Source organism: Scyliorhinus canicula, chromosome 18 (assembly GCF_902713615.1).
Source record: "Scyliorhinus canicula chromosome 18, sScyCan1.1, whole genome shotgun sequence".
Taxonomy (NCBI): Eukaryota; Metazoa; Chordata; class Chondrichthyes; order Carcharhiniformes; family Scyliorhinidae; genus Scyliorhinus; species Scyliorhinus canicula.
The window spans coordinates 89,941,477-89,968,376 of NC_052163.1; the positions used below are offsets into that span (position 1 = coordinate 89,941,477).

At 46.8% G+C, this 26,900-nt stretch overlaps 1 protein-coding gene across 4 annotated transcripts in view; it reads left to right on the forward strand.

Moving 5' to 3' along the window:
* The window catches only part of LOC119953207 (SH2 domain-containing adapter protein F-like), a 334,703-nt gene that overhangs the window by 178,422 nt on the left and 129,381 nt on the right, over nucleotides 1-26,900 (forward strand). For all 4 annotated transcript variants that reach the window (XM_038777218.1, XM_038777219.1, XM_038777216.1 and 1 more), the window contains exon 4: nucleotides 6,227-6,442. In XM_038777218.1, coding sequence (XP_038633146.1) covers nucleotides 6,227-6,442 — 216 coding nt within the window. The remainder of the gene's footprint in view (nucleotides 1-6,226; nucleotides 6,443-26,900) is intronic.

The following is a 26,900-nucleotide window of genomic DNA, read 5'->3' on the forward strand; positions in this document are numbered from 1 at the left end:
ACAAGAGGATAACTTGCAAACTCCACACAGTCAGCAAAGGCTGGAATTGGACCCGGGTCCCTGGTGTTGTGAGGCAGCTGTGCTAACCATTGTGCCGCCCATAATAATCAATACTGCCATCCCTCCCCCTTTTCTTCCTTTCAATCTTTCCTGAACACTTTGTATCCAGGGACATTTAACACTCAGTCTTGCCATTCTTTGAGCCAGATCTTATGCTATAGCCACAACATGAGGGGCAGGATTCACTCACCCCGGGGGCCGGCCAGAGAACCGCAGGGACCGGCGCGAATCGCGCCACGCTGCCTCGATTCTGCGCACGTGGTGGGCCAAGCGGGCATGCTATAAAAGCTGAATCCCGCCGACGCTGTCCACACCTGCTCTTAACCAGCGGGACCTCGGCATGAATGCATCTGGGGGCGGCCTGGTGGGGGGGGATCCGACCCTGGAGGGGGGGGGGGGGGCCCTCCGCTGTGGCCTGGCCCACGATCAGGGCCCACCAATCGGCGGGCCGTCCTCTCGGGCTCGGGCCTCTTTTGTTCTGCGCAGGCCCCTGTAGCCCTACGCCATGTTGCGGCGGGGCCAGCGCGGAGAAGCGAGCCACTGTGCATGCGCGCATTGGCGCCAGTGCCACTGTGCATGCGCAGACCAGCGGTACCCGTTGACGCCGGGGATCGGCAGCTGGAGCGGCGTGGGTCACTCCAGTGCCGTGCTGGCCCCTTGTACGGGTCAGAATACTGCTCCTGAGGCCGTGTTGACACCTTCGAGAAACACGACGGTGTTTACGACGGCGTCAACATTTAGCCTCAGGATCAGAGAGTCCCACCCCAGATTTCCACGTGGCAATCTGTGCTTGTAACTCACCAATCTTATTTAGGTCCATGTAAAGTAATCCTTCTTTAGATTCTATTACTGTCTCCTTTACTCTGATCTCCACCTACTAATTTATTTTTCTCCATTCTAGTGCAATCAATCTCTTCAAGTATACTGTGCCCCTTTGTTCATTTTCCCTAATATTATCCCACATGCCTGTATGGGGTCTTGCTGAGTCCACACCTTGAGTATTTTGTGCAGTTTTGATCTCCTTAGCTCGGAAAAGATACACTTGCCATAGAGGGAGTTCAATGAAGGTTTACCAGACTAATTTGTGGGATAGATGTGGGATGATCAGATTGCCATATGAAAAGGGATTGGGTCAACTAGGCATGTATTTACTGCAGTTTAGAAGAATGGTGGGGGGCATCTCATTGAAATGTGTAAAGTTCGAACTGATCACTTGAATATATCTGCCCATTGTGGGCGTGAGCCAGATCACGATGCCTCGCGAGGTTTCGTGAGATCTCGTGAGGTGTAATGAGCGCGTAAATCTCGCGAGAGTCCTCTTGCGCGATTTACCGGTCTCATCGTGTCCCGAGTCGGGCACAGCGAGGCCGGTAGATCGTGCCCAATATTATAGTTGTAAAGTTTCATAGGGTTTATAATTAATTTATCTGAGTTTTGAAAGAAAAAAGACAAACATACTCACCAACCAATCACTCACCGTTTTCCTGCGAATTCAGACTAACTTTTCTCTGAACCCGGTCAGTCCTCAGACGAGCTGCTGCTGTCCAAGCCTTTTTTCAAATGGAATCTCCACGCTCTCCCCTCTCTTTTTAAACTGACGTCTCTGTTGTTATCCATGCCTTTTTCCTCACCCAATTAGTCAATCTTCTTGTGCATGTTGAAAGACTTTTGGAAGGTGATTCAATCATGGAAACCTCCCAGCTGAGCTGATCCTCACCTGAAAACCACAGGAGTCAATGGATAGCATGTAGGGTCAGTGATCCTACTCATGGTTTGTCGCTTACAAACATATTGTCCCCTCAGAGTCTATAACATGGTCAAGTTAACCATCCTTAATGAGATGAAACATGGGGATGGGGAATCCACCGGGCCCGCTGCTGGAAGCAGGATTCCCGATCGGCAAGGGAATCGCGCGACAAGACAAAATCAGGATTCTCGCCAGGCGGCAACTCAATCACAATTCTCTGTGCCCGTCCCGCCAGCCCATAGCGGGTCCCGACATCCCAGTCGGTCTTCCCGACCCAACCCAGCAAGACCGTGCAAATACCTAATTAGAGCTATTTTGCATGTCATTGGCGAACAAGACTCACCATTCGTCATTGGCGAACAATACTCACCATTCGCAAGCCAGGTAGAATGTTCTGGCCCTCCAAACCAAGAGTCCTGCTGCCGTGAATTGGTGCAAGTATTGAGGCGTGTGGACCTGGTAACTTGTAGCCCGAGGGGTGGAAAGGTCATAATTGCCCTCCCAGCAATTGCCACCAGGGTGCCATGGGGTCGTCATTCATGGGAGGTGGGAGTTATGGGAACTTGTGCTGGGCTGGAGGGGCTCAGGTTGGGGGTCTTCCTTGGGAAGGGGCTCCTTTGGCTGCTCTTCCCATCTGCAGCCATTAAACTCATTATACAGTCACTGAGTATATAAAAATAAAGTTTCCCCATCATTAAGTGCAAGTGTTCTTATCTGTACCCCAAGTGCTTCCTAGAAAGAACAGCTGTGGGGGCAGCCCCTTCACTTTCTAGGAAGCACTTGAGAACACAGAGGCAGATCTGTAAGCCTGGAATACTGACAGACCTTTTAAAGAGTCTCGGCAGATGGGATCACTTTCACTTTATTATGGGAAACTTTACATTTAACATACTGAGTGACCGTTTAAATGGTTTAGGGGTACAGATAAGAACACTTCACTTAATGATGGGAAAACTTTAATTTTTACATACTTAGTGACTGTTTAATCACATCCGCATTGCAAGATAACAAGCATATACCCCCTAATTCTAGTACCCCTATTTCACCGAGAATCTCTTTGTATTCTTCTTGAGCAAACCAAATAATCAATTAAACCAAATTAACAAACTGAGGGAAATTTGAGAGTGCAGCCTCTTAAAGGGATATTGCAACAAACAGAAGCAATTCAGTAAAAAACTTTAAAAATCATGTCAAAATGTGAGAATAGGAGTCAATAGGGCACCCCAATCCCCACGGTATCCACTGGGTGTGGAAAGCATCTTTTTATATCTGCTCAGTTGAAACCCCAAATATTGCCCTCCAACTGTATATAATTAAACACAATTCAAATATGAGTAACACACAGTACCTTTTTTCTGTACCATGTGGTGGTCTTGTTGCACTTTTACATTTATTTTAAAATCAGAGTAAATGCTGGAACAACATTCACGGCACCCTATTCATCAGCTTTTTTTCAAACACTCCTCCAGCTGTGATTCATCCTCTCCCATTGCTAAATCGCACTGACAGGCTAAACTCACAATGCAGGACGGGATAGGGGAGAAGGTGAGTCAATGAGCAAATATTCATCAGGTGACTTTTAAGTTTGGATAGATTTTAGGAAGAAGGGAAGTCAGAGTAAAGTGAGCCGATTCAGTGTTCTGAAACCCTGGGGGAAAAGATGAGTTGAATGTAGAAGACAGTTTAACTATTTTCAATGGAAACACAGCGAGGTGGCACGGAAGGGGGAAAGAGTGTGCAGCGCAGGATATTTAGAGTTTATGAGAAACCAGGACATTTGGATTCAACCATTATCTGTTGTGTCAATCCTCATCTTGATTGCCATAACAGTAGAATATTTGTGTTTTTTAATTTTGTTCCACGTTTAGAATTTTGCCTCATATACTCTTTATAGTAGTGAAGCCCATCATATATGAGAGGGGGCACCCAGACAACCCATAATCTAACTATACAATAGTAAAACCTAGGGGTGTAACAATGTACTCCAAACTTGTGATTGAACTAGATGTTAGTGTTCTTTACATACCCACATGAACCCTTCTCCAATTTTCTCAAAGGTGAACCATGCAACACTTGACAAGATGAGGTTTGATAAGAATTGGTAATTTATCTATTTAAAGTAAATAAATATATTTATCTAAGAGATAGTCGATATCTTTTCCCAAAGGTAGAGGAGTCTAGGTTTAAGGGGAGAGATATAAAAGAGACCAGAGGGGAAATTTCTTCACACAGAGGGTGGTGAGAATCAGGCTGCCAGAAGCAGTGGTAACGGCGGGTACAATATTGGCTTTTTAAAAAGCAGTTAGACAGTTACATGGGCAGGGTGGGTATAGAGGGATATGGGCCAAATGCAGGCAAGTGGGACTAGTTTAATGATAGAAACTGGGCTGCATGGACCAATCGCATTGTGAGATCTCGCCCGCAGGGTTATTGCAAGACTTTGCACCCTCGTTGCCATTTATCCCAGTGGAAAAGATGGACGCGGAATCTTGGCCATCAGGCGGGATTCTGCAGTCTCGCCCATAGCGGGACCTGTGGGACCGAGAATGGAAAATTTAGTGCCCGGTCAAAATTCCATTCACTGTCAACAGCCCTGGAAAATCCCAACCGCACATGAGGATGGGCGATTTTGGCCATTATGTTTCCCTGCCTTAGTGGGCCTTGCTTGATGTGTGAACGGAATTAATTCTAACCTTCCTGCAGCATTCTAATTTTAAGTTAGAAGCTCACCCATGTGTTTTTTTTTGCTGTGAATACCTGACAGTCGGGCAGCATGGTGGCGCAGTGGATAGCACTACTGCATTATGGCGCCAAGGGCCCAGGTTCGATCCTGGCTCTGGGTCACTGTCCGTGTGGATTTTGCACATTCTCCCCCCCGTGTATTTGTGGGTTTCACCCCAACAACCCAAAGATATGCAGGTGAATTAGCCACGCTAAATTATCCCTAAATTAGAAAAAATGAATTGGGTACTCTAAATTTATTAAAAATAAATACCTGACAGTCAGTACCTCAGTTTTTATTTCCTTGTGTTCACAATCTGAGAGGAAGGCCTGTGTTGGAAAACTCTTGGAAAACCGCTCGGATGAGGGGATCTCCCAACACAATTGGTATGAGATATTTATTGATTGTGAGACAGACTAGCCCATGAGCATTTTAACCACTTTTCATCTTGGTGATTTTTGTTTTGAAAATGTGTGTAAATACGCTTTAAAAGTTCATTTAAATGGAGTTTTCCCCCCAATTCTTTCTGTGGAAAGATTGCCAGGAAATCCCGTAACCATGGTATAGACCTCCCCTCAGGGACGATGCAAAGTTTGAAGTTTAGCCTCAGCAAACTTAATCAATCTCAGCTGCAGCAGAAGCACGAATGTAAGTTTGCTGCCCCAGGTGATAGGGTAGGAGAGCTCTATCCCACTCCTCAAACACCCAATCCATGCCCTGGTTACTGTTAGTTGACCTCTGCTTAGAATGACGTGTGTGTGTGTGTATTGCCCAAGGGCAGAATTGCAGTGTTCATTTAAACTGTGGAAAAAATGCCCAGATGTGCAATTATAGAGTTTTTACAACATGGGTTGTTTCAGAAGAGAACCTTTTTGACTGATGTAACACTGGGGTGGATGACTGTTGGTTATACAATTTGCGGTAGCACTGAATCCAGCTGAGATGTTTTATTGAGAGTGTCCGGTATGGTGGCGCAATGGTTAGCCCTGCTTCCTCACAGCGCTAGGGACACGTGTTCGATTCTCAGGTGACTGTGGAGTTTGCACGTTCTCCCCGTGTCTGTGTATGTTTCCTCTGGGTGCTCTGGTTTCCTCTCATAGTCCAAAGATGTGCAGGTTAGGTGGATTGGCTATGCAAAATTGCCTCTTAGTATGCTCTTTCGGAGGGTCGGTGCAGACTCGATGGGCCGAATGGTCTCCTTCTGCACTGTAGGGATTCTATGATTCTAAGAAGTGTCTTGCAGAGTGCACTGACACAAAATTATTTTTTAAATAATTTTGAATAGCCAATTCTTTTTTTAATCCAATTAAGGGTTTTAGCGTGGCCAATTCTCCTACCCTGCGCACCTTCTTGGGTTATGGAGATGAGACCCATGCAGACACGAGGCCTGGATCAAACCCGGATCCTCAGCGCCCTGAGGCAGAAGTGCTAAACACAGCCATCGTGCTGCCCCCCACTGACTCAAAAGTAGCGTCCAACATATATCTGAAACTATAGTAAGTCGTATTAAAATAACAACTTGTATTTTGATAGCGCCTTTAGCATTGTAAAATGCCGTGAGGTGTTTCATAGGAGGGTTATCAAACAAAACATGGCACAGTGACTTATATATAACCATGAGCCCAGTGTACAAGAGACGCATGTAACACCTCACGACTGGGGAGTAACTGTTTTCTTCTTCTGAAATCCCACCATAGAGTTCCAGAGGAAAGGAGAAAAGAAATGGGAGAAGGGTCTCCAGCTCTATGACACTCCCTACGAGCCTCAGGACCATGACGCTGAGTCTGACGTGGAGAACGCAGCCGGTCAGAAGATCCGGGAGAGCCGGCTTCCTCAAGATGATGAACGGCCTGCTGACGAGTACGACCAGCCCTGGGAGTGGAAAAAGGACCACATCTCGAAAGCGTTCGCAGGTATGTTCCCATGATCCTCATACTCTGCGGGTCACTCAGCAAATGACATTGTTGCTCCTTAACCTTCTGAGTCTAGAGCGATCCTGGTGGAGGCTGCTCATATATTCCACAAACTGATACCTGTCTCTCCATGTAGCCCAGAAAATTAAGGTGAAATGAGAAGCCCTTCATCTTCTTTCAAGAGACCGATGAGTGTTTATCCCAGAGGAGATGTGAACGATGAAGTGCTTGACCTGATTCAGTGTGATTACCCAATGCCTGAATGCGCAGTTATAGCAATTGCTGATTGAGGCAGTATCATTTTATCGTGAGAGATTTGCAGTTCTTCATATCAACGATGAGACATAAGGGAAAGAGACCAAGAGGAAAGTACTGACTGACCAGGTTACAGTAAAAGCAGTCCCCATCCTGCCCCTCACCCAATGTCTACCCCTCCCCTTCTGCAGTTTATTGAGTCATGCTGGGATATGATGCCAGTAGCCGCTCAGGGCTTTGCTGAAGCGTCTATTTTTCATTCAGAAACCTGGACAGAGAGTGTTTGCAATACTCAGCACAGCCTGATTTCACTCTTGCCTCACTTCCATACATGTGCCTTCCAGCAATAATCACACAATAACAATTGGTAACTCTCTTTCTCGTCTTTCTGCATTCATGGGGTACTGAAACCAATTGATCTAGCTGAGCATAGACTCTGAACCCAAGTCTTCCTGCCTTACATAGCTCAGCAACACTACACTTCTGTTCCCAATCCTCTGGTCTTTCCAAGGAAAGTTGACTGCTTGCTTTAGTCCAGTTTCACCTTGGCTCCACTGAATTCCCTTAGGCCAGAAAGCTACGAGTCGGAGCTTTATTTTCAAGACGTGAGCACGCCCCGACTGGCCCACAATGCTGTGCTGAGGGGGTGCCATGGTGTCAGAGGTAGCTGCTATCAGAAAGGATATGAAAATCAAAGTCCTGTATACTCATTCAAAGCACAAGTTGGACAATATTGGGAGGGTTGGTGTTCCGGAACGATGAGATCTGAGGGACTTCCTATTGTGAGCCCTCAGAAATGGCAAAGTAGCCACCAATTTAAATACTCAATGCTAATGGAGCGTTGAACAATTACCTCAGGGGCCGCACTTCTTCAAAGTATTGTGACAGGGAAGGGCTCACTGCTTCTTTAATAATGGGTAGGGGAGTCATGGAACAAAACAATGTGGCCTAAGTGGCTGGAAATGGCATCTCAATTGAAGATATATTCTGGGGTTGCCCTCTCCAGTGATAAATAATTTCTCCAAGCAGCTGAGGCATTCTAGTTCTCATCCCTAATGTATTAACCCTTAGGCATTCTTATTAGTATAGGTCTGTTGGCTGACTATCCTCTCTGCCGCCCACACTCCAGGAAGGAGAATGTGGGCCCTTTGAATTTGCCATTCCTTTGTGAGAGCCGATTTCTGTAACATTAACCAAATGCATGGTCCTGGCATACATGTTTAAGTCTCCACATCACAGGGTGGATTGCCACCCACCTCCATTGCTGTGAAAGCAAGTGGGACAAATTGAAAGGGAGCTGGGAGAGACTATTTGGCTCACCTCTTTACTGTATCATTCTGCGAAAAGAAATAATCAAGGTGACCGTTTCTGGGCTCAGGGATTGGCCAAAGTCATGCGGAATGCCTGAGGTGGCTGCTCCGGTTAAGGGCGGGACATCCCATATAGCCGTCCAATCATTGGCTGACTAAAAGTCACCAAGAAGCAGAGGAAATCTCGAAATCTCCACTCATCTGCACCAGGCGCTGGCCCAGGTCCACCCCTCCACCAGGATTTCTTCCAGGGCCATGTGTGTCGTGAACTCCCTCACCATCGACATTTTTGAGTGCAGCACATCCAAAGCCTCGCATCTCATCTGCTACAACAGGCGGCGCACCATCTCGGCCCAGGGGATCCAGAATGCCATTTGCCTCATGTTACTCAGGGAACTGGCCAAACACACCCCTCTCCAGAGGCACAAAAGCGGTCACAAAACACACCAACTCCAATTAGGTCAACCACACTAACAACTTGAACAAAAAACTTTTTAAAATTGGACCCTCAGATCTCATCCTTCTGTCAACTGACTCATATTGTTTGTTTGCAGCTCACATTTGAAATGAAAATGAAATGAAAATCACTTATTGTCATGAGTAGGCTTCAATGAAGTTACTGTGAAAAGCCCCTAGTCGCCACATTCCGGCGCCTGTTCGGGGAGGCTGTTACGGGAATCAAACCGTGCTGATGGCCTGCCTTGGTCTGCTTTCAAAGCCTTTCAAAACCAGCGATTTAGTCACTAATGAAGGCACTGAAACAGCAGTAATAGATTTATTCTTGGACGACTAACCGAGCTACTTAAATAAACAACTCGTTTCATTTAAATGAAAGAATACTTTACCTGTAGCAGCACATGACGCAGTGGTTAGCACTGGGGACCCGGATACAAATCCCGGCCCTGGGTCATTGTCCGTGTGGAGTTTGCACATTCTCCCCGTGTCTGCGTGGGTTTCATCCCCACAACCCAACGATGTGCTAATTAGATGGATTGGCCATGCTAAATTGCCCCTTAATTGGAAAAAATATATAATTGGGTACTCTAAATTTATAAAAAAGAATGTTCCCCCTAGTATCAAGCAACAGCTGCAACCCATTGTCCCAGTACCATCCTTTCTCTGCCTTTATTTACTTTTGCCCCTTGTATATTCACATGTTTTTTAACCTTTTTCATTCAAAACAGACTTTATTATTTTTTCTTTAATGTTTGAAATGACTGATTTCAGAGGTGGGTACAATTCTTTAAAAATAGGTACTAATATTTTCCAGAAAATGGACTAGTCGGAAGCTGTTGTTTGATGTTAACCTTTGACCTGTAAAAGTGTGTCCAAACGGAATGGCTTCTGTTGGTTACAACAAAGCTCACATGGGCTGACAGTGTGGAGTGACTAAAGTCAACTGTGGCACCTGGCGAGTTAATGATTTACTCAGTCTGTTGATGTTCCCTCTAGTACCGAGCCACAGCTGCAACCCATGTGCCTGTGCTGATCTAGTTCACCTCAGTCAGGCGGCTGCATTTTGGCATCTGCATCCCTGGGCTGGGGAGCGGCATGAAGCAGGCCAGGACTCCCCTGATCAACGTCCAGTTAGTCCCCTACTGCAGGAAAATGCCCGAGTGTCAAGTAGGCCTAGGGAAATGTTGAGCTTGGCTGTGAGGGCCCTTTCGGTCGAATAGCTGACCTGCCTCTCCCTGCCAGAGTCCCTGCCAGCGCACGTGTGTGAAGAATGACTGCTTGGGTCAAATACTGGAGGGCCGACAGCACCCCGGGGACATTAGCCCTGCAGTCAATGGAGGAGGTTGGGTTGCTGCTATTTTCCTAACACTTGATACTATAATGCATTAAAACAAAACTTCTTTTCTAAAGAGAAAGAATTATAGCTCTGTATCAGATCTCATGGGAATTATTAAATGAGCTCTTTCATCCACAGTAATGGAAATCGATGTCAGGTTTAATTTATTTACGAATCTGACCTGGCTGTGACCTGGGGATTTTGAAAAGAAGCGTCTTATTATTTTAATGCTTCATGGAGATTAAAACAAAATTATTCCAAAAGATTAAGAGTTATCCGGGGTCTGAGAATGCTTAGTGTAACAGATTAATTGAACTCTCTTTCATGTCAATTGCCACAGCTTGTTCCCTTTTCCCCTGAGATACTGCTCAGGATGTTTCCTGTGGGCTCTTGTTTTGCTCTGTGCCTCTGTATTGAAGTGGTGATAGGGTTAATAACCTGTTAGACGGGCAGCACGGTGGCGCAGTGGTTAGCCCTGCTGCTCAGCAGCACCGAGGTCCCAGGTTTGATCCCGGCTCTGGGTCACTGTCCGTGTGGAGTTTGCATATTCTCCCCGTGTTTGCGTGGGTTTCGGCCCCACAACTCAAAAGATGTGCAGGCTAGGTGGATTGGCCACACTAAATTGCCCCTTAATTGGAAAAATGAATTGAGTACTCTAAATTTATTTTTTAAAACTGTTAGACTCCATCTTCATGCAGTGCAAACTGTAGAATCCCTGTGGGTTACGCAGGGGCATGAGAAAAATGAGGGACAAATAGAGATCCATTTGACCTACTGAAGTTCCTGAGCCTGAGTTAGTATTTAGTGCCTGAGCTCTCCAATCACAGATCACCCTTTATCACCCAAACTCGCCCATCGAAGCTTGTTCCCTTTATTACCCAAACTGTCCCAATGCAGCTTAATGCTTCATCATCCAAACTCTCCTATCAAAGCTCATCGTTCTATCACACAAAGTCCCCCATTGTGGCCCACATTCTATTATTAAAACTCTCCCATCAAAGCTCTATTAACCAAATTACCCCATTGTAAAATCCAACTACGTTCTGGAGATTTTGGGGATACTTACAAACAAGGAGGAGGAGTAGGCCATCCAGCCTCTCTAGCCTGCTTCACCATTTAATAAGATCATGGGAGATTTTTATTTAAAAAAAAATAAATTTAGATTACCCAATTATTTTTTCCAATTAAGGGGGCAATTTAGCATGTCCAATCCACCTAACCTACACATTTTTGGGTTGTGGGGGCGAAACCCACGTAGACACGGGGAGAATGTGCAAACTCCACATGGACAGTGACCCAGAGCCGGGATCGAACCTGGGACCTCAGCGCCGTGAGGCAGCTGTGCTAACCACTAGGCCACCGTGCTGCCCTATCATGGGAGATCTAATAGTAACTTCACATCTGAATCCCACCTACCCCCCAATAATCTATCAAGCCCTTGTTTACAAGAATCTATCCGCCTCTGCCTTAAAAATATTCAAAGACTCTGCTTCCACCATTGTTTCAGGAAGAGACTCATCACCTTCTGAGTGAAAGAAATTTGCCTCATCTCTGCTTTACACAGGTGACGTTATTTTTAAACAGTGAACCCTAGTTCTAGATTCTCCCACAAGAGATCATTAAAGCATCCTCTCCACATCCACCCCATCAAGACTCCTCAGGATCTTGGGCCAAATTCTCTGTTTGGGAGACTAAGGGCTGGATTCTCCGATTGTGCGGCTATATCCGCCTCCCTCAAATGTCCTCTCAATCTTCCTCTATTCTAAGAGGAGAAATCCCAACATCTCCAATCGCTGAAGTGCCTCGTCCCTGTAAACATTCTTGTACATCTATTCTCCACCCTCTCTTTATGAGGCCTTCACATCCTTCCTAAGGTGTGCTGCCTTGAATTGAACACAATGCTCCAACTGAGCCTGAACTAGTACTTTATAAAGTTTCACAAGAACTTGCTGGCCCTTGTAGTTTCTGCTTCTCTTTACAAAGCCCAAGATCCTCCAAGCCTTATTAACCGCTTTATTCTTAGCCCACCCTGCCACCATCAATATCCCATTTATATTTATATCCCAACTTTATGGTAGGCCAGCATCCAAAAGTACTTCACAAAGGCAAAGGCAACGCCGGCATCTCCACATCATCGTTTATTATGTTTCACAAAGTAGAGAGGAAAAAGAAGAGAGACTGGAGGGAAGCTAATAAAATTATCACAGAGGGAGTTTTTAGGACATTTTTAAAACCGGAGGAAAGTGGGCAAAGGATTTAGGGAGAATTCCCAGAATGAAGAGGCATAAACGCTAAAAGAGGATCTCGCCCACTCCCTGCAATGCTGCATTTCTAGATTTGCAACCGCCGAGATTGTAAACTTTTATTGTGGCCATAAAACACATCATACACATTTATTTGGCAAATGAGCGACATGATCACCATACTCCTTGTAGCTTTTCAGGTTGTGCTTAGTTGTTGGCGGGTGGTGGGGGGTGGGGGCTGGGGTTAGTTGCTGGAGTGGAGGATTGGCAGCCTCCTGAGAAACCCTGAGCAAAGGCAGATGAATAATTCATAGTTCTCTGACAGGAACCGGCACACTCGCAGCTTACTGTGGAAAGACAGAGAGAGACTGGAGGGGAGAAGGAAAGAATTAAGTGAGACCCACAAGGGATTTTTTTTTTATTCTTTCAATCGCCACTGTGTTCAAATCAAGACTCATTGCACCACCTCCAACTCCTGATTAACTTGTTCCCAAGACTTCAAATGGGTGAGATTCCTTAGTTCTCCCAGTCCTCGCTTCCCCCTGTAAGCTTTTAAAACACAAGCTTCGTGATAACTCTTGGCTGTCTCCTCATTGCTCCGCCGACCCTTTTCAACCTTGACTGTGTCCTAGGCTGTGAGCGTTCCCAGGCCTCTTTGTTTTCAGTTGTTAACCTTATTTTGTAGGGTAACACCATTCGGCAGTCATGTGCTTCTTCTGCAGTAGTTTTTCTGCAGTGAATCTTTGCAGGCTGAATAATACTGAACCCCACCCCATCTCCAGCACAACAACAGGGTAAGAATGGTCAGGGGAAGGCATTATAAAATGCCCCATTGCCACCAACCCACCCCACTCCTTCCTCTCTTGATGGTGCTGAGTCATCTCAGGGTGCAATGCTCCAGATGTCCACAAACTAAGCAGTCATCTTCGTGCTGAACCTAAACAATGAGTTTCACATGTCTGTTTGATCACTGGAGGCATCACACATATGTCCAAAATGTTACTCACCAAGGTCCAATGATTACGTTCCCAAGAACCAATCCTCCTTTGCAACACCAAATGCCTCTGGTTGTCGTATATTTTATATATTTGGCTTACTTCAGAGCAAAAGAGCTGACACTCGTTTCTATGTGTGTAAGAACTTTACAGTAGCTTTAAAATATCTCAGCAGTCACAAAATGTCTGTCCCCATGCCAGCAGCTCAGACTTCCAGATCTTTCCACAGCTTTGTTTACTTTTCTCTGAGTCCACAGCCAGGTTTCTTTCTTTAATATTATTTTAATAGAATTTAGTGTACTCAATTCAGTTTTTCCAATTAAGGGGCAATTTAGCGTGGCCAATCCACCTAGCCTGCACATCTTTGGGTTGTGGGGGCGAAACCAACGCAAACACGGGGAGAATGTACGAACTCCACACGGACAATGACCCAGATCCGGGATCGAACCTGGGACCTCGGCGCCGTGAGACAGCAGGGCTAACGCACTTCACCACAGTGCTGGCCACACCCAGGCTTAACCAATGAAGCAAAGTGAGCATCAATAACAAACAGGCTTGCATAATCGAAGTCAGAACAATTGAACATTGCCGTCATCCCTGATATCAGTCTTGAACAGCATGGTAGCATAGTGGTTAGCACAATTGCTTCACAGCTCCAGGGTCCCAGGTTCAATACCCACCTTGGGTCACTGTCTGTGCGGAGTTTGTACATTCTCCCTTTGCCTGCGTGGGTTGTCTGCGTGGGTTTCCTCTGGGTGTTCCAGTTTCCTCCCACAGTCCAAAGGTGTGCAGGTTAGGTGGATTGGCCATGCTAAATTGTCCTCAGGGTCCAAAATTGTCCTTAGTGTTGGGTGGGGTAATTGGGTTATGGGGATAGGGTGGAGGTTTGGGCTTGGGTAGGGTGCTCTCTCCAAGAGCCGGTGCAGACTCGATGGGCCGAATGGCCTCCTTCTGCACTGTAAAATTCTATGAACTTACCCTTTAGTGGTTCATGTCTGTGTCTCACTGTCCTTATTCTGCTTCAACGTTGGAGAGTACTCAGGATGAAGCTTTCTTTCAGAGTCTATAGATCTGAGATGAAGGCTGAATGGCCTTCCTACTTATGTATATCTGTACCTACTTTCCATCAGAGGTCACTGGATAATAATCGTGCAAGAAATCCGAGGTGCTTTATTTTCTCTCGACTATAGTGCAGAGGCATTAACCCAGGAGTAAAATGTTGTCTGAAGTGTGGAGCTAACCCACCATAGATTAAAGACTGATAGTGGGATCTTTCTGGTCTGAATGTCATGTTATTCAGTGCACGTACTTGCTGCACTATCAAGGATCCCTGCAGTGTATTGCTTTTATATAGTAAAAAAGATGTTTATGTTTTTTTTCTCTTCAGTAATCCATTACTGTCTCACTGAGTTAACGTACAGTCCATCTGTCATCCGACCAGTTTGCAAACTAAAGACAAAGCTCGCCTGAGGGAGTCAGTGTGTAACGCACTATCTGACTTGGTATTGAGCCACACAAGCCAGAAATGTCATTAATTGAGTTTTTGATCTGCAATCCATTGTCCTGGTTAATGCTGATGTTTAAGGCCCTATAACTGGGCTCAGATCCACTTGTGGAGATGTAGGTGAGGGGGCGGAGTGTTTGAAATAATTACTGTCTGCCCCTGTTGCAAATCACAAGTGTTGTAGCTATCAACAGGATTGGGCTGAGAAGTGATGCCCCATGTGGTTGAATAGACACTCACTAACTGGAGCGGTAGCTGGACAGTGGCTGAGGGACTAGAGCTGCGAAAGCCACCTTTGCATTCATGCACTTGCATGGGGCGGGGGGTCGGGGTGGTGGGGGCGTGCAGGGGGGGTAGGGTGAAATTAAACAAAAGGATCAAATTAACATTTCACCGGGACAGCACGGTGGCACAGTGGGTTAGCCCTGCAGCCTCACAGCGCTGAAGTCCTAGGTTCGATCCCGGCTCTGGGTCACTGTCCGTGTGGAGCTTGCACGTTCTCCCCGTGTTTGCGTGGGTCTTGCCCCCACAACTAAAAGATGTGCAGGCTAGGTGGATTGGCCAGGCTAAATTGCTCCTTAATTGGAAAAACTTAATTGGGTACACTAAATTTATTTTTAAAAAATTTTTTTAATTGACATTTCACCAATAGTGCTTTTAACATCAATGTCATCAGATAGCAGAGAATGAGGCATGAGAGAAGGTCTGAAATGGAAGGTAAGTGCAGCACAGATTGATGACCACTCAATGCCGGGCTCCCTGCAGTGAGATCATCTCCTCGTTAATCATTGCTTTAGGCAACGAGGTCCCGGGGAATTAAAATGTTCTGTTTTGTTCCGAATTACAGTTATTATCAGTCTAAGGTCTGACATGGGGGGGGAATGGAAGAAAAGCAGGTATAACGCTTGAGTTTTTCACAGAGAAGCCAGACATCCCTATCAGCTGATGTGTTCATTACAGTAACAACAGATAGCGGATAAGGACAGAATGGTAGGTTACCTCAGCCTGAGCTTTGCCACCCAGCTGACGTTATCTGAACAATGGAATTCTAACAGTCCAATCTAAGAGAGCACGGCCAGCCAGCAAGATAAATGGGCCTCTCTCCCAGCCGATATTTCTCAGATAACCTACTTCTGCTTCATGACGCACCTATTGCTCTGTTAGTTTTTCTATTTCTCCATTAAGCCAGTGTATTTGTGCTTCCATTGACTTTGAACGTGTCTCAATGTCCACACAATACTTTATTCTGTCATTGCTTTTTTATTTTCCCAGGAATCTGAATTCCTTTTGCAGTCATTTAAAGCTCTAGACTAAATAGAACATTCTCCTCGCCATATTCCCTACTCTCCTGACCGGTGCTGGGGGAATGGTTCCTCCAGGCAACATCCTTTTCCTCACTTATCCGCTGCTGTGTGAGTATTAGTCATTTGTGTGCATGACCAGGAAGGCTATTTGATCCGGGATGATGCCACCAATAAATCTGATCGCTCCAGATGAAATTGGAGCAGAAGTAAACCATTCAGCCCCTCGGATCTGCTTCCGCCAATCAATAGGATGATGGCTGATCTGGTTGTGGTGCCAACTCTACTTTCCTGTCTGCAGCCCCCCCACCCCCCACCCACTCCCCAACCCATCACCCTCGCCTCCCTCGTCTGTCAAAAATCTGTCTCACTCTGCCTTGAATAAATTCAATGACCCAGCTTCCACTGCTTTCTGGGGAAATGAATTCCACAAATTAATGACCCCCGAAAAAGAAATTCTCCCCACCTCTTTCTTAAATGGGAGCTCTCTCATTCTTAAATTGTGTCCCCTGCTTTTACTCTCTCTCACAAGTGGAAACATCCACCCTATCAAATGCCCCCAGGATCATACGCTAATCAATAACATTACATCTCATTCTCCTAAACTCCAATGGGTGTAGGCCCAACCTATTCAATCTTTCTTCAGAAGATAAGTCCGTTATCGTAGGAATGCATCGATTGAAGCTTCTATGAACTGCTTCTAAGGCAATTTATATCTTTTCTCAAATAAGGTGACCAAAACTGTACGCAGTATTCCAGAAGTGGTCGCATCAATGCCTTGCACAACCACAATAAATCTTCCCTACTTTTATATTCCTTTCCCCTTGCAATAAATGTCAACATTCCATTTGCCTCCCTAAGGCACGGTGGCCCTGTGGTTAGCACTGTTACCTCACAGCGGCAGGAGCCTGGGTTCAATTCCGGCCTTGGGTAACTGTCTGGGAGGGATTTAGCTAAATGGGAACAAAGTCCCATTGTGAGAGTATGTTTAGCCAAGTATTTCCCAGCGCTCGCAGCGCCGAGAAACATAATGCTATTAAACTTCACTTGGATTAGATAGGGGGCCTCAGCGGGAAATGCGTGGTCGAGGCTGCACACAGCCGTTCCGTGCAATGAGGAGCTGCTCTCACCAGACCTCAGAGTAGCGAGAGATCGGGATGGCATTTTCAAATCGCGTCCCGATCTCAGAAGCCCCAGACTCGATCCACAACCCCCAAGCCCCAATGCACTATGGGAGGGTTCCCACGCACCCACACAGGGCACCCCATGCCCATCACACTCGCGCGTCAAATGCCAGTATGGCACCCTGGCAGTGCCAATCTGGCACTCTGGCAGTGCCCCTGCCAGCTGGCAATGTCACCTAAGCATTGCAATGACTCGTGAGATCACATTAGATCTTGCAAGCAGTTGTGAGCTGAGTAAATCTTGGGAGCAGGGTCTCCCAGCTTTTATCAGCCACACAATGCTATGACGTGCTGCTTTTCGGGTGCATCATGGCCGTTCGATCACACCCTCTGTGTGGAGTTTGCATGTTCTCCCCATGTCTGCATGGGTTTCCTGTGGATGCTCTGGTTTTCTCCCAGTCAAAGGAATTAGGTGGATTGGCCACGCAAAAAGTTGCCCCTTGGTGTAAAAAGATTAGGGAAGGTTATGGGGATAAGGTGGGGAGTGGGCTTGGGTGGGGTGCTCCTTTGGACGTTTGGCGTGGGCTGAGTGGCCTCCTTCTGCACTGTAGTGATTTTATAATGACTTGTTGGACCTGCATACTAACCTTTTATGACTCAGGAGGTAACAGAAGAACTGCACGGTGGCACAATGGTTAGCATTGCTGCCTCACCGCACCAGTGACCCGGGTTCAATTGCTGCCTCGGGTCACTGACTGTGTGGAGTTTGCACATTTTCCCCGTGTCCAGCGATATGCCCCATCAAAATTGTCAATCCGGCAAGAAGCAATTGGTTGCAGTGGCCCAGATTTGGGGAAGAGGAAAAACAGCCAGCGACCCCATTATTAATCATTGCGAGTACTGCTATCAGAAGACTTGTGCAGATGGAGAGCACTGAACTTGTCTGTGAAGCATGCGGCAGTCAAACAGCTGGCTGGCACTCACTGTTTCAGGCACAAACACAATGGACAGCAAGATTCCCTACGTCGAGGTGTGGGGAGCGGGTGTGAATTTTCTCAGGCCTTCTTGTGCTCTGCTTCCCTACCCAGCTCTTATGTCCAACAGAAACTCCACATACACATGCAAATTAGATTTCCGCAGTGCTATGGTGGAGAAGGGGAGAATGCTACACCCTGATGGGATTGTTGATGCCTCGAGAATAGATTTATTAAAATGAGAATGTTAGGGCACAAGGGCCCGGATGGTTCAGTTGGTAGTCCTCCCTATTCTTCAGTACCTAATCTAGGCTGGCACTCCAATGCAGGGAATGCTGAGGGAACGTTGCTCTGTTGGGGGTGTCTCTCTTTTGGATAAGATAGCCTGCCACTGTGTCCCTATTGATATAAAAGATCATATGGTGTATTACAAAGAATAGCAGACCATTCTCTCAGCATGCAGGCCTTCAAATAACACCACCAGAAACCGATGAACTGGTCATTCATCTGATAGCTGTGCGTGGGGTGTTTACCTACTAGGAACAGTCAGTGCGCTTTGAATTGTGTGTGCGTAGGATGGGAATGTCGTCGAGACCTTTCAATTTGATGAGGTGCTATATAAATATAAATGTTCCTGTTTATTTTATGAGCCCTCTCCTTGTTATATGGCAGTTGTTTTGAAGTACCTGACACCCATGGAGACCAGCCTTTGAATAATAGGTCTATTCTTTGAGGATGTTACAGAATTACAGACTTGCAGCAGTGTAGTTTATAAACTCTGAAATCATTGCAAGGCAAACTTGCCCTTGTGGGCTTGTTATAGAATCGCTGGCTGGGGAAGGGATGCATTCGATTCTCAGCTTCTCAGATTCATGCATACAGCAAGGATCTGAGGCATATTTTGAAATTAAGGGCCCTTTTTGAACCAAAACAAATTTAGATTTAAAAAAATATATAAATTTAGAATACCTAATTTGTTTTTTTCCCAATTGAGGGGCAATTTAACATGGCCAATTCAGCTTCCCTGCACATCTTTTGGGTTGTAGAGGTGAGACCCACGCAGACACAGGGAGAATGTGCAAACTCCACACAGACAGTGACCCAGGACCGGGATCGAACCCGGTTCCTCGGCACCATGGGGCAGCAGTGCTGACCACTGCTCCAACGTGCTGCCTGCAAATTTTGATTTGGATGTGGATTTTCCACAATTACAATGAAAGGAGAATAGTCTATTGCGGTTCTATATAATGGAACGTTGGAATTTAAAACTCCGGGAGTAAAAGTCAACCAGCTTGTTCACTGAGGGACTTTACTCCATTGGGAATGAGGAGGAGGGGTTTGGACCACAGGAGTGAGAGTGAATGGGAAATTATACCCTTTCTAATTTTGAAGCAGTCACAGTGAAACAGGTTCTGTGCAGTCGACGGTGACAAATCTTACAGCAGCTTCGCCGTCTCCAAAGTTTTACAGCCTCACTCAGGGTTTCAGCTGAATAAAGTGAGAGGTTAATCCTGAAAATGTCTTAGCAGCCCAGGTATATCTGAGTGCTCGACTCAAAGCCAAATGTTTGGGGGATGTCAAAACGCACTGCCCCACCCACACTCCCAGGATTGGCTGCTGCCTCAACCCGGCCACCGGTACTGTGAGTGAATTCAATCCTCTTATTGGGTGACAGATGAAGCGAAGGCTGAGGAGAGCTGAGAGCATTTTCATGCCCTTCAGGAACTGGGAGGAGGTTCGCTTTGTCACCGCCTCAGTTGCAAAATCACAACGAGCTTTCACGTCGACACAGGTCACTCGCAAATTGGCTCCTATGTGGATACTCTGCCATTGCAAAGGAAGCGCTGAGGAGAGCAGTGTCTGATTGGAAGAAGGCTGTGCTTGTGCCAAATTGTGAACTTGTTCTTAATGGGCAACTTGTCAATCCCCCCCCCCCCCCCACCCACCCACCGATACACTTTATCTGTTGTCCCAATGGGAAGCTGAACAAACTTGTTTCTGACATCGGCAGGTGGGCTGTTGTGACAGGCAGTCCCTGGGATTTGATCTGTCAAACATCTGGTTCAAGGCAGACATCATGCGGCCTGTAATATCGGGCCACTTCAATTAGTTTCATCAGTTGAGCTCACTCAGGCCTCAAGCTTAATGGCTCTCTGCAGTAAATGTACAAGCACAGACGATGTCTATCAGTGGGGGGGGGGGGGGGGGGGGGGGGGAAATAGTTGACCCTTGACAAAATTGGTAATTCTTAAAAGGATAATGGTAACAGAGAGGGCAGAAGCTGTTGTCTGTGCCTTACCTGTGATTTATTATTAATTTGACATGGTTTTGCACTTTGCTGGATTGAATTATTTATGAGCACTGAGTCTCTGCTGTCTGACAAAATTATCTGCTTCCATTCTAGAGAAGCAAAGCCTAGTTAGAGTAGTTCCCCGTCGAAGGATTGGGAATCAGCTTGTAGAAAATGAGATTTCTACTCCAGCCACAAATGTGAGATTTATGAATATAACCTTGTGGGTTATTTTGTCCCCACTAAGCATCCTCTCATCCACAAATTCCACCCTGTCGGCCCTTTGTCTTTCCTGAATCTTGCTTGTTCTGCAGACATTTTGTCACCCCTTGCTACTTCATTCACTTGCCTGTTCTTCATATTTGTGTCTGGACACTGATTTTTGGCTGAGGTGGTGGCAATGGGGCTTTTGCAGTCGAGTGCGACCTTCTTCTCTCCCAACATGGAATTACATACCTCAAATGAGCGGGTTGTCTCATAAGGATAGGTTGGAAATGCTGAGTTAGTTTCCACTAGACTTTAGAACAATGAGGGACGACTTGATTGAAATATGAAAGATAATGAACGATATTGATAAGGTGGGTATGGAAAGGATGTTTTCGCTTGCAGGGGAGTCCACAACTATTTTAAAATTAGGGGTCGCCCTTATTGGACAGAGTTGAGGAGAAATTTTTTTCCTGAGTGTTGTGCGACTTCAGAACTCTGTGCCTCAGTGGCAGTGGAGGTGGGGGTCACTGAATACTTTTAAGACATAGGTGGACAGATTCGTGTTTGGTAAGGAAAGCAAATGTTGTCGGGGGTAGATGGAGAATGTGAGACACAACTCAAGCAGATCAGCCATGCTCTGATTGAATGGCGGAACAACCTCGAAGGGCCGAATGGCTGACTTTGCATGCTCGGAGATACAGAATTTAGAACACCGAAACACAGCCTATTTGTCCCAAACCGGCTCATGTTGCTGTTCATGCTCCACATATACCTTTTCCCAACCTAGTTCGACCAATCAGTATAGGTTGTTCCATCCTTCTTCGTGAACCTATCTAGACTTTCCTTTGAGCCATTCATGTTATTCCCCTCAACTATTTCATGTGGTGGTGAGTTCCATATTTTCATCACTCTGGGTATAAAGGTTCCTTGTGAGTCCTTATTCGATTTATTATTCATTGTCCTACATTTATTGTCCTGTTTTCGACTCCGTGTCAAGAACTTTGCAGCAGCAATCACTGGATCGTAGCTAAGATCAGGAGCTCTCATTAATATATTCTCACCCTCCTTCCTGTCTTGGGCCTTGAGGCTCATTGCAGTACCTCGATCACCAACTCAGCAGAGGCTGGCCATCAAAGAGGAGCCTCCAGTCTCTATAGTTCATTCCTAAATCAGACACTGGATTTAGTCCAAAGGAGGAAGCTTTGTTCGCTTTCACTTTTCCGTGTGTAAGGTCAAACCACTGATATGAGCACACAACCGCTCTCCCCCCACCCCCCATGGTTGATGATACAAGTCTTGAGTGTTACCTCCCGTTTTCTTTGTGTAAATATGTTGCTGTGGCAACCTTTCAGCGTTCCTCCATTCACACTTCCACTGGCTTCAGTGAGGGCCGCACTCGAACTAGACCACCCCTAAAGTCACTCAGCGCGGTTATCATCAGCCCAGAATAGCTACTGAAGTGCACAGGCCACATCTGCTAGAGGAGCAGTTGGTAATGTTTAATGGAATCCCGCTGTGATTTGATGGGTCTGTTACTGTCTGCAGTGAACATGATGCTACATCAGCAGATAGCACCTCTGCACAGCAGTGTTCCCTGGCATTTCTGTCCCTGTTGAAAGGAAAATAAAATTCATTATATGGAGGAGGATAGTTAAATCTGTGGTCAGCGATGTTCCAATCATAGTGCTGTTCAATCTGAGACCGTTTGCCTAGTTACAAATGGTAGTTGTCAATATTTACAAATAAATACATAATGTGTTCGTATGCCAATCTTCTCTTGAACAAGAACACTGCAGCGCAGAAAAAAGCCATTCACCCATCTGGTCTTTATGCTTCTTTTTTATTCTTTCATGGGATGTGGGCATTGCAGGTAAGGCCAATATTTCATGCCCATCCCTAGCCATGAACTGAGTGCCAAACGCCACACCATTGCAAGAGAGCAGTCAAGAGTCAACCACATTGCTGTGGTTCTGGAGTCACACGTAGGCCAGACCAGGAAAGTACAGCCGATTTCCTTCCTGAAGGACATTGATGAACCAGAATAGTTTTCATGACAATCAACAATGGTTTCGTGGCCACCATTGCTGAGATTGGTATTTCAAATTCAAGAGCACTGACTGACAGACTGACAGTGCAGCACTCCCTCATTACTACACTGGAGTATTGACCTAGATTTTGTGCTCTGACTTTTCAATTCTAATATCAACAATGGTGGCCACGAAACCATTGTTGATTGTCGTAAAAACTATTCTGGTCAGGAAGACTTTTCCATTCTAGACAATTACAGTTGCCCGGATGGGAGTTGAACCCTTGACCCCAGAACATTAAGCTAGGCCTTTGGATTACCAGCCCAATGACATTACCACTTTTCCACCAACTCTCCAAAGCTCCATAAAGACCTCCTCCAACTTATCTTCCTCTAACCCAATCAACATATCAACTCTATTCCCTTTGTCCTCATTTACTCATCGAACTTCCCCTTAAAAGCTTCAGTGCGGATCCCGGCCCTGGGTCGCTGTCTGTGAGGAGTTTGCACGTTCGCCCCGTGTCTGCGTGGGTTTCACCCCCACAACCCAAAGATGTGCAGGGTGGTAGATTGGCCACACTAAATTGCCCCTTAACTGGAAAAAATGAGTTGGGTACTCTAAATTTATATAAAAAAAAGTTTCAGTGCAACTCACCATGAATGACTGTCTGACGTTTGCAAGTTCTACCCGTATCTGTGTGAGTTTCCTCTGGGTACTCCGGTTTCCTCCCATAATCCAAAGAAGTGCAGGTCAGGTGGATTGGCCATGCTAAATTGCCCCTTAGTGTCCAAAGGTTAAGTGGGGTTACAAGAATAGGTGCTCTTTCATAGATTATCATAGATTATCATAGAATTTACAGTGCAGAAGGAGGCCATTCAGCCCATCGAGTCTGCACCAGCTCTTGGAAAGAGCACCCTACCCAAGGTCAACACCTCCACCCTATCCCCATAACCCAGTAACTCCACCCAACACTAAGGGCAATTGTGGACACTAAGGGCAATTTATCATGGCCAATCCACCTAACCTGCATATCTTTGGACTGTGGGAGGAAACCGGAGCACCCGGAGGAAACCCACGCACACATGGGGAGGATGTGCAGACTCCGCACAGTGACCCAAGCCAGAATCAAACCTGGGACCCTTGAGCTGTGAAGCAACTGTGCTAACCACAATGCTACCGTTTCAGAGGGTGGGTGAAGATTCGATGGGCCAAAGGGCTTCCTTTTGCACTGCAGGGATTCTATGATTCTATGATCTCAATCAATCCATATGGTGGCGAGTCTACACTATTTCAAAATAATCAGTAGCCATTTATTTTGTGATGGGTGGAGGGAAAGGATTGTTCAACAAACACATGGAGGTTCTTTTCAGAGGTTGTAATTCTGGACTGAGACCTGTCGGGCGAGGTGTACGCACAACCCCTCAGTTTGTAAGTGCGGTGTTGGGCCAGATCAATAGCTGAGCTACCTGATAATCTTCAAGTAGCGCCATTGGGATGCAGACTCAAAGGGCCAAATGGCCTCCTTCTGCACTGTAGGGATTCTGTCGGAATTCTTTAGATCTTTAACATCCACCAGGGCTGCAGATGAGGCCTGGGATTTAAAGCCTCACCTGACAGCACTCCTTCAGTACTGGACTGAATTTGCAACTAAAATTATATGCCGAAGTTCCAGAGTGGGGTTGAACGCACAGAATTCTGACTCGGGGACGAGAAAGATACTTAACCGAGCTGAGTTCATTGGTTAAGAAGGTACAAATTCAAACCCCTCATGTATTGTGGATACAGTCATTGCCAATTGGAATCCGCCTCTCAGCTCAGCAGACTACTAAATTTGGATCCAATCCTTTCACCCTGACACTTTTCTGGAATGTTCTATCAGGCACGGGAGCAATTCATCACCGGCTTGTCAGAATAAAGCTGTCATGCCGTGAGGCCGATGATTGTGTGAATAGAGTGGTGTTTTGATCAAATTGCTTCTGGGGGGTGGACTGGAGAGCAGAGGTTGCCGCTTTTCGCCAGCGCGTCTGAGAAGGTTGGGGCAGCCGGACTTTTTTCCCATTATCCGTGGAAAAGGAAAAACCTGGTTATAGTTCACACATACCATGCAGAAAAACTGGCAAGTATGTTTTGCACAGAGGACCTGAACAGATGGTGCTCCCCATAAAGTGGGTTTTAAGGAGAATTTAAAAAATGGGATCAAGTAAGTCTTTTGTATAATTGGAATAAAGGTGACATGGGCAGTACCATATTTTGCTTTTCTTCAAATTTACAACATCCAACAGAAAATGCAGACGGGGCTTGGGTATAATGGCTGAACTGAAAGACAGACTGACAGTGCAGCACTCCCTCACGTCCATGCTGAGGTATTGACCTAGGTTTTGTGCTCCTGACCGGAGTAGGATTTGAACCCATGGACCTGTGCCATCACTGAGCCATGGCAGAGGCTGCATTGCCAAATCCCAGAACGGTGTTTGCCAGGGATATCCCATGAAAGTACAGGAATGGTGATGTATATCCAAGTCAGGATAGTGGGTGACTTGGAGGTGATATTGTTCCCGTAAAATTACCACACTTACTTCCTCACGGTGCTGAGACAGGGGTAAAGCTCATTCACACTCTACCACTCACTCACTGCCCCACACACTCATTCACTCACTCACTGCCCCCCACACTCATTCACTCACTCACTGCCCCCCACACTCATTCACTCAGTCACTGCCCCACACACATTCACTCGCTGCCTCACACACACTTACTCACTGCCCCACACACTCACTCACTCAATCCCATTGCCACACACACTCACTGCCTCACACACTCACTCACTGCCTCACACATTCACTCACTGCCTCACACACTCACTCACTGCCCCACACACTCACTCACTCAATCCCACTGCCACACACACTCACTGCCTCACACACTCACTCACTGCCTCACACATTCACTCACTGCCTCACACACTCAGTCACTGCCTCACACATTCACTCACTGCCTCACACACTCAGTCACTGCCTCACACACTCACTCACTGCCTCACACACTCAGTCACTGCCTCACACACTCATTCACTCACTCGCTGCCCCCCACACTCATTCACTCACTCACTGCCCCACACACTCATTCACTCACTCACTGCTCCCCACATTCATTCACTCAGTCACTGCCCCCCACACTCATTCTCTCAGTCACTGCCCCCCACATTCATTCACTCACTCGCTGCCCCCCACACTCATTCACTCACTCACTGCCCCCCACACTCATTCACTCACTCACTGCCCCCCACACTCATTCACTCACTCACTGCCCCCCACACTCATTCACTCACTCGCTGCCCCCACATTCATTCACTCACTCGCTGCCCCCCACACTCATTCACTCACTCGCTGCCCCCACACTCATTCACTCACTCGCTGCCCCCACACTCATTCACTCACTCACTGCCCCCCACACTCATTCACTCAGTCACTGCCCCCACATTCATTCACTCACTCGCTGCCCCCCACATTCATTCACTCAGTCACTGCCCCCCACACTCATTCACTCAGTCACTGCCCCCCACACTCATTCACTCAGTCACTGCCCCCCACACTCATTCACTCAGTCACTGCCCCCCACACTCATTCACTCACTCGCTGCCCCCCACACTCATTCACTCACTCGCTGCCCCCACACTCATTCACTCACTCGCTGCCCCCCACACTCATTCACTGCCCCCACATTCATTCACTCAGTCACTGCCCCCCACACTCATTCACTCAGTCACTGCCCCCACATTCATTCACTCAGTCACTGCCCCCACACTCATTCACTCGCTCGCTGCCCCCCACACTCATTCACTCACTCACTGCCCCCACATTCATTCACTCAGTCACTGCCCCCCACACTCATTCACTCACTCGCTGCCCCCACACTCATTCACTCACTCACTGCCCCACACACTCATTCACTCACTCGCTGCCCCCCACACTCATTCACTCAGTCACTGCCCCCCACACTCATTCACTCAGTCACTGCCCCCCACACTCATTCACTCAGTCACTGCCCCCACACTCATTCACTCACTCACTGCCCCCCACACTCATTCACTCAGTCACTGCCCCCCACACTCATTCACTCAGTCACTGCCCCCACACTCATTCACTCACTCACTGCCCCACACACATTCACTCGCTGCCTCACACACACTTACTCACTGCCCCACACACTCACTCACTCAATCTCACTGCCACACACACTCACTGCCTCACACACTCACTCACTGCCTCACACACTCACTCACTGTCTCACACACTCACTCACTGCCTCACACACTCACTCACTGCCCCACACTCACTCACTGCCTCACACGCACTCACTGCCTCACACACTCACTCACTGCCTCACACACACACTCACTGCCTCACACACTCACTCACTGCCTCACACACTCACTC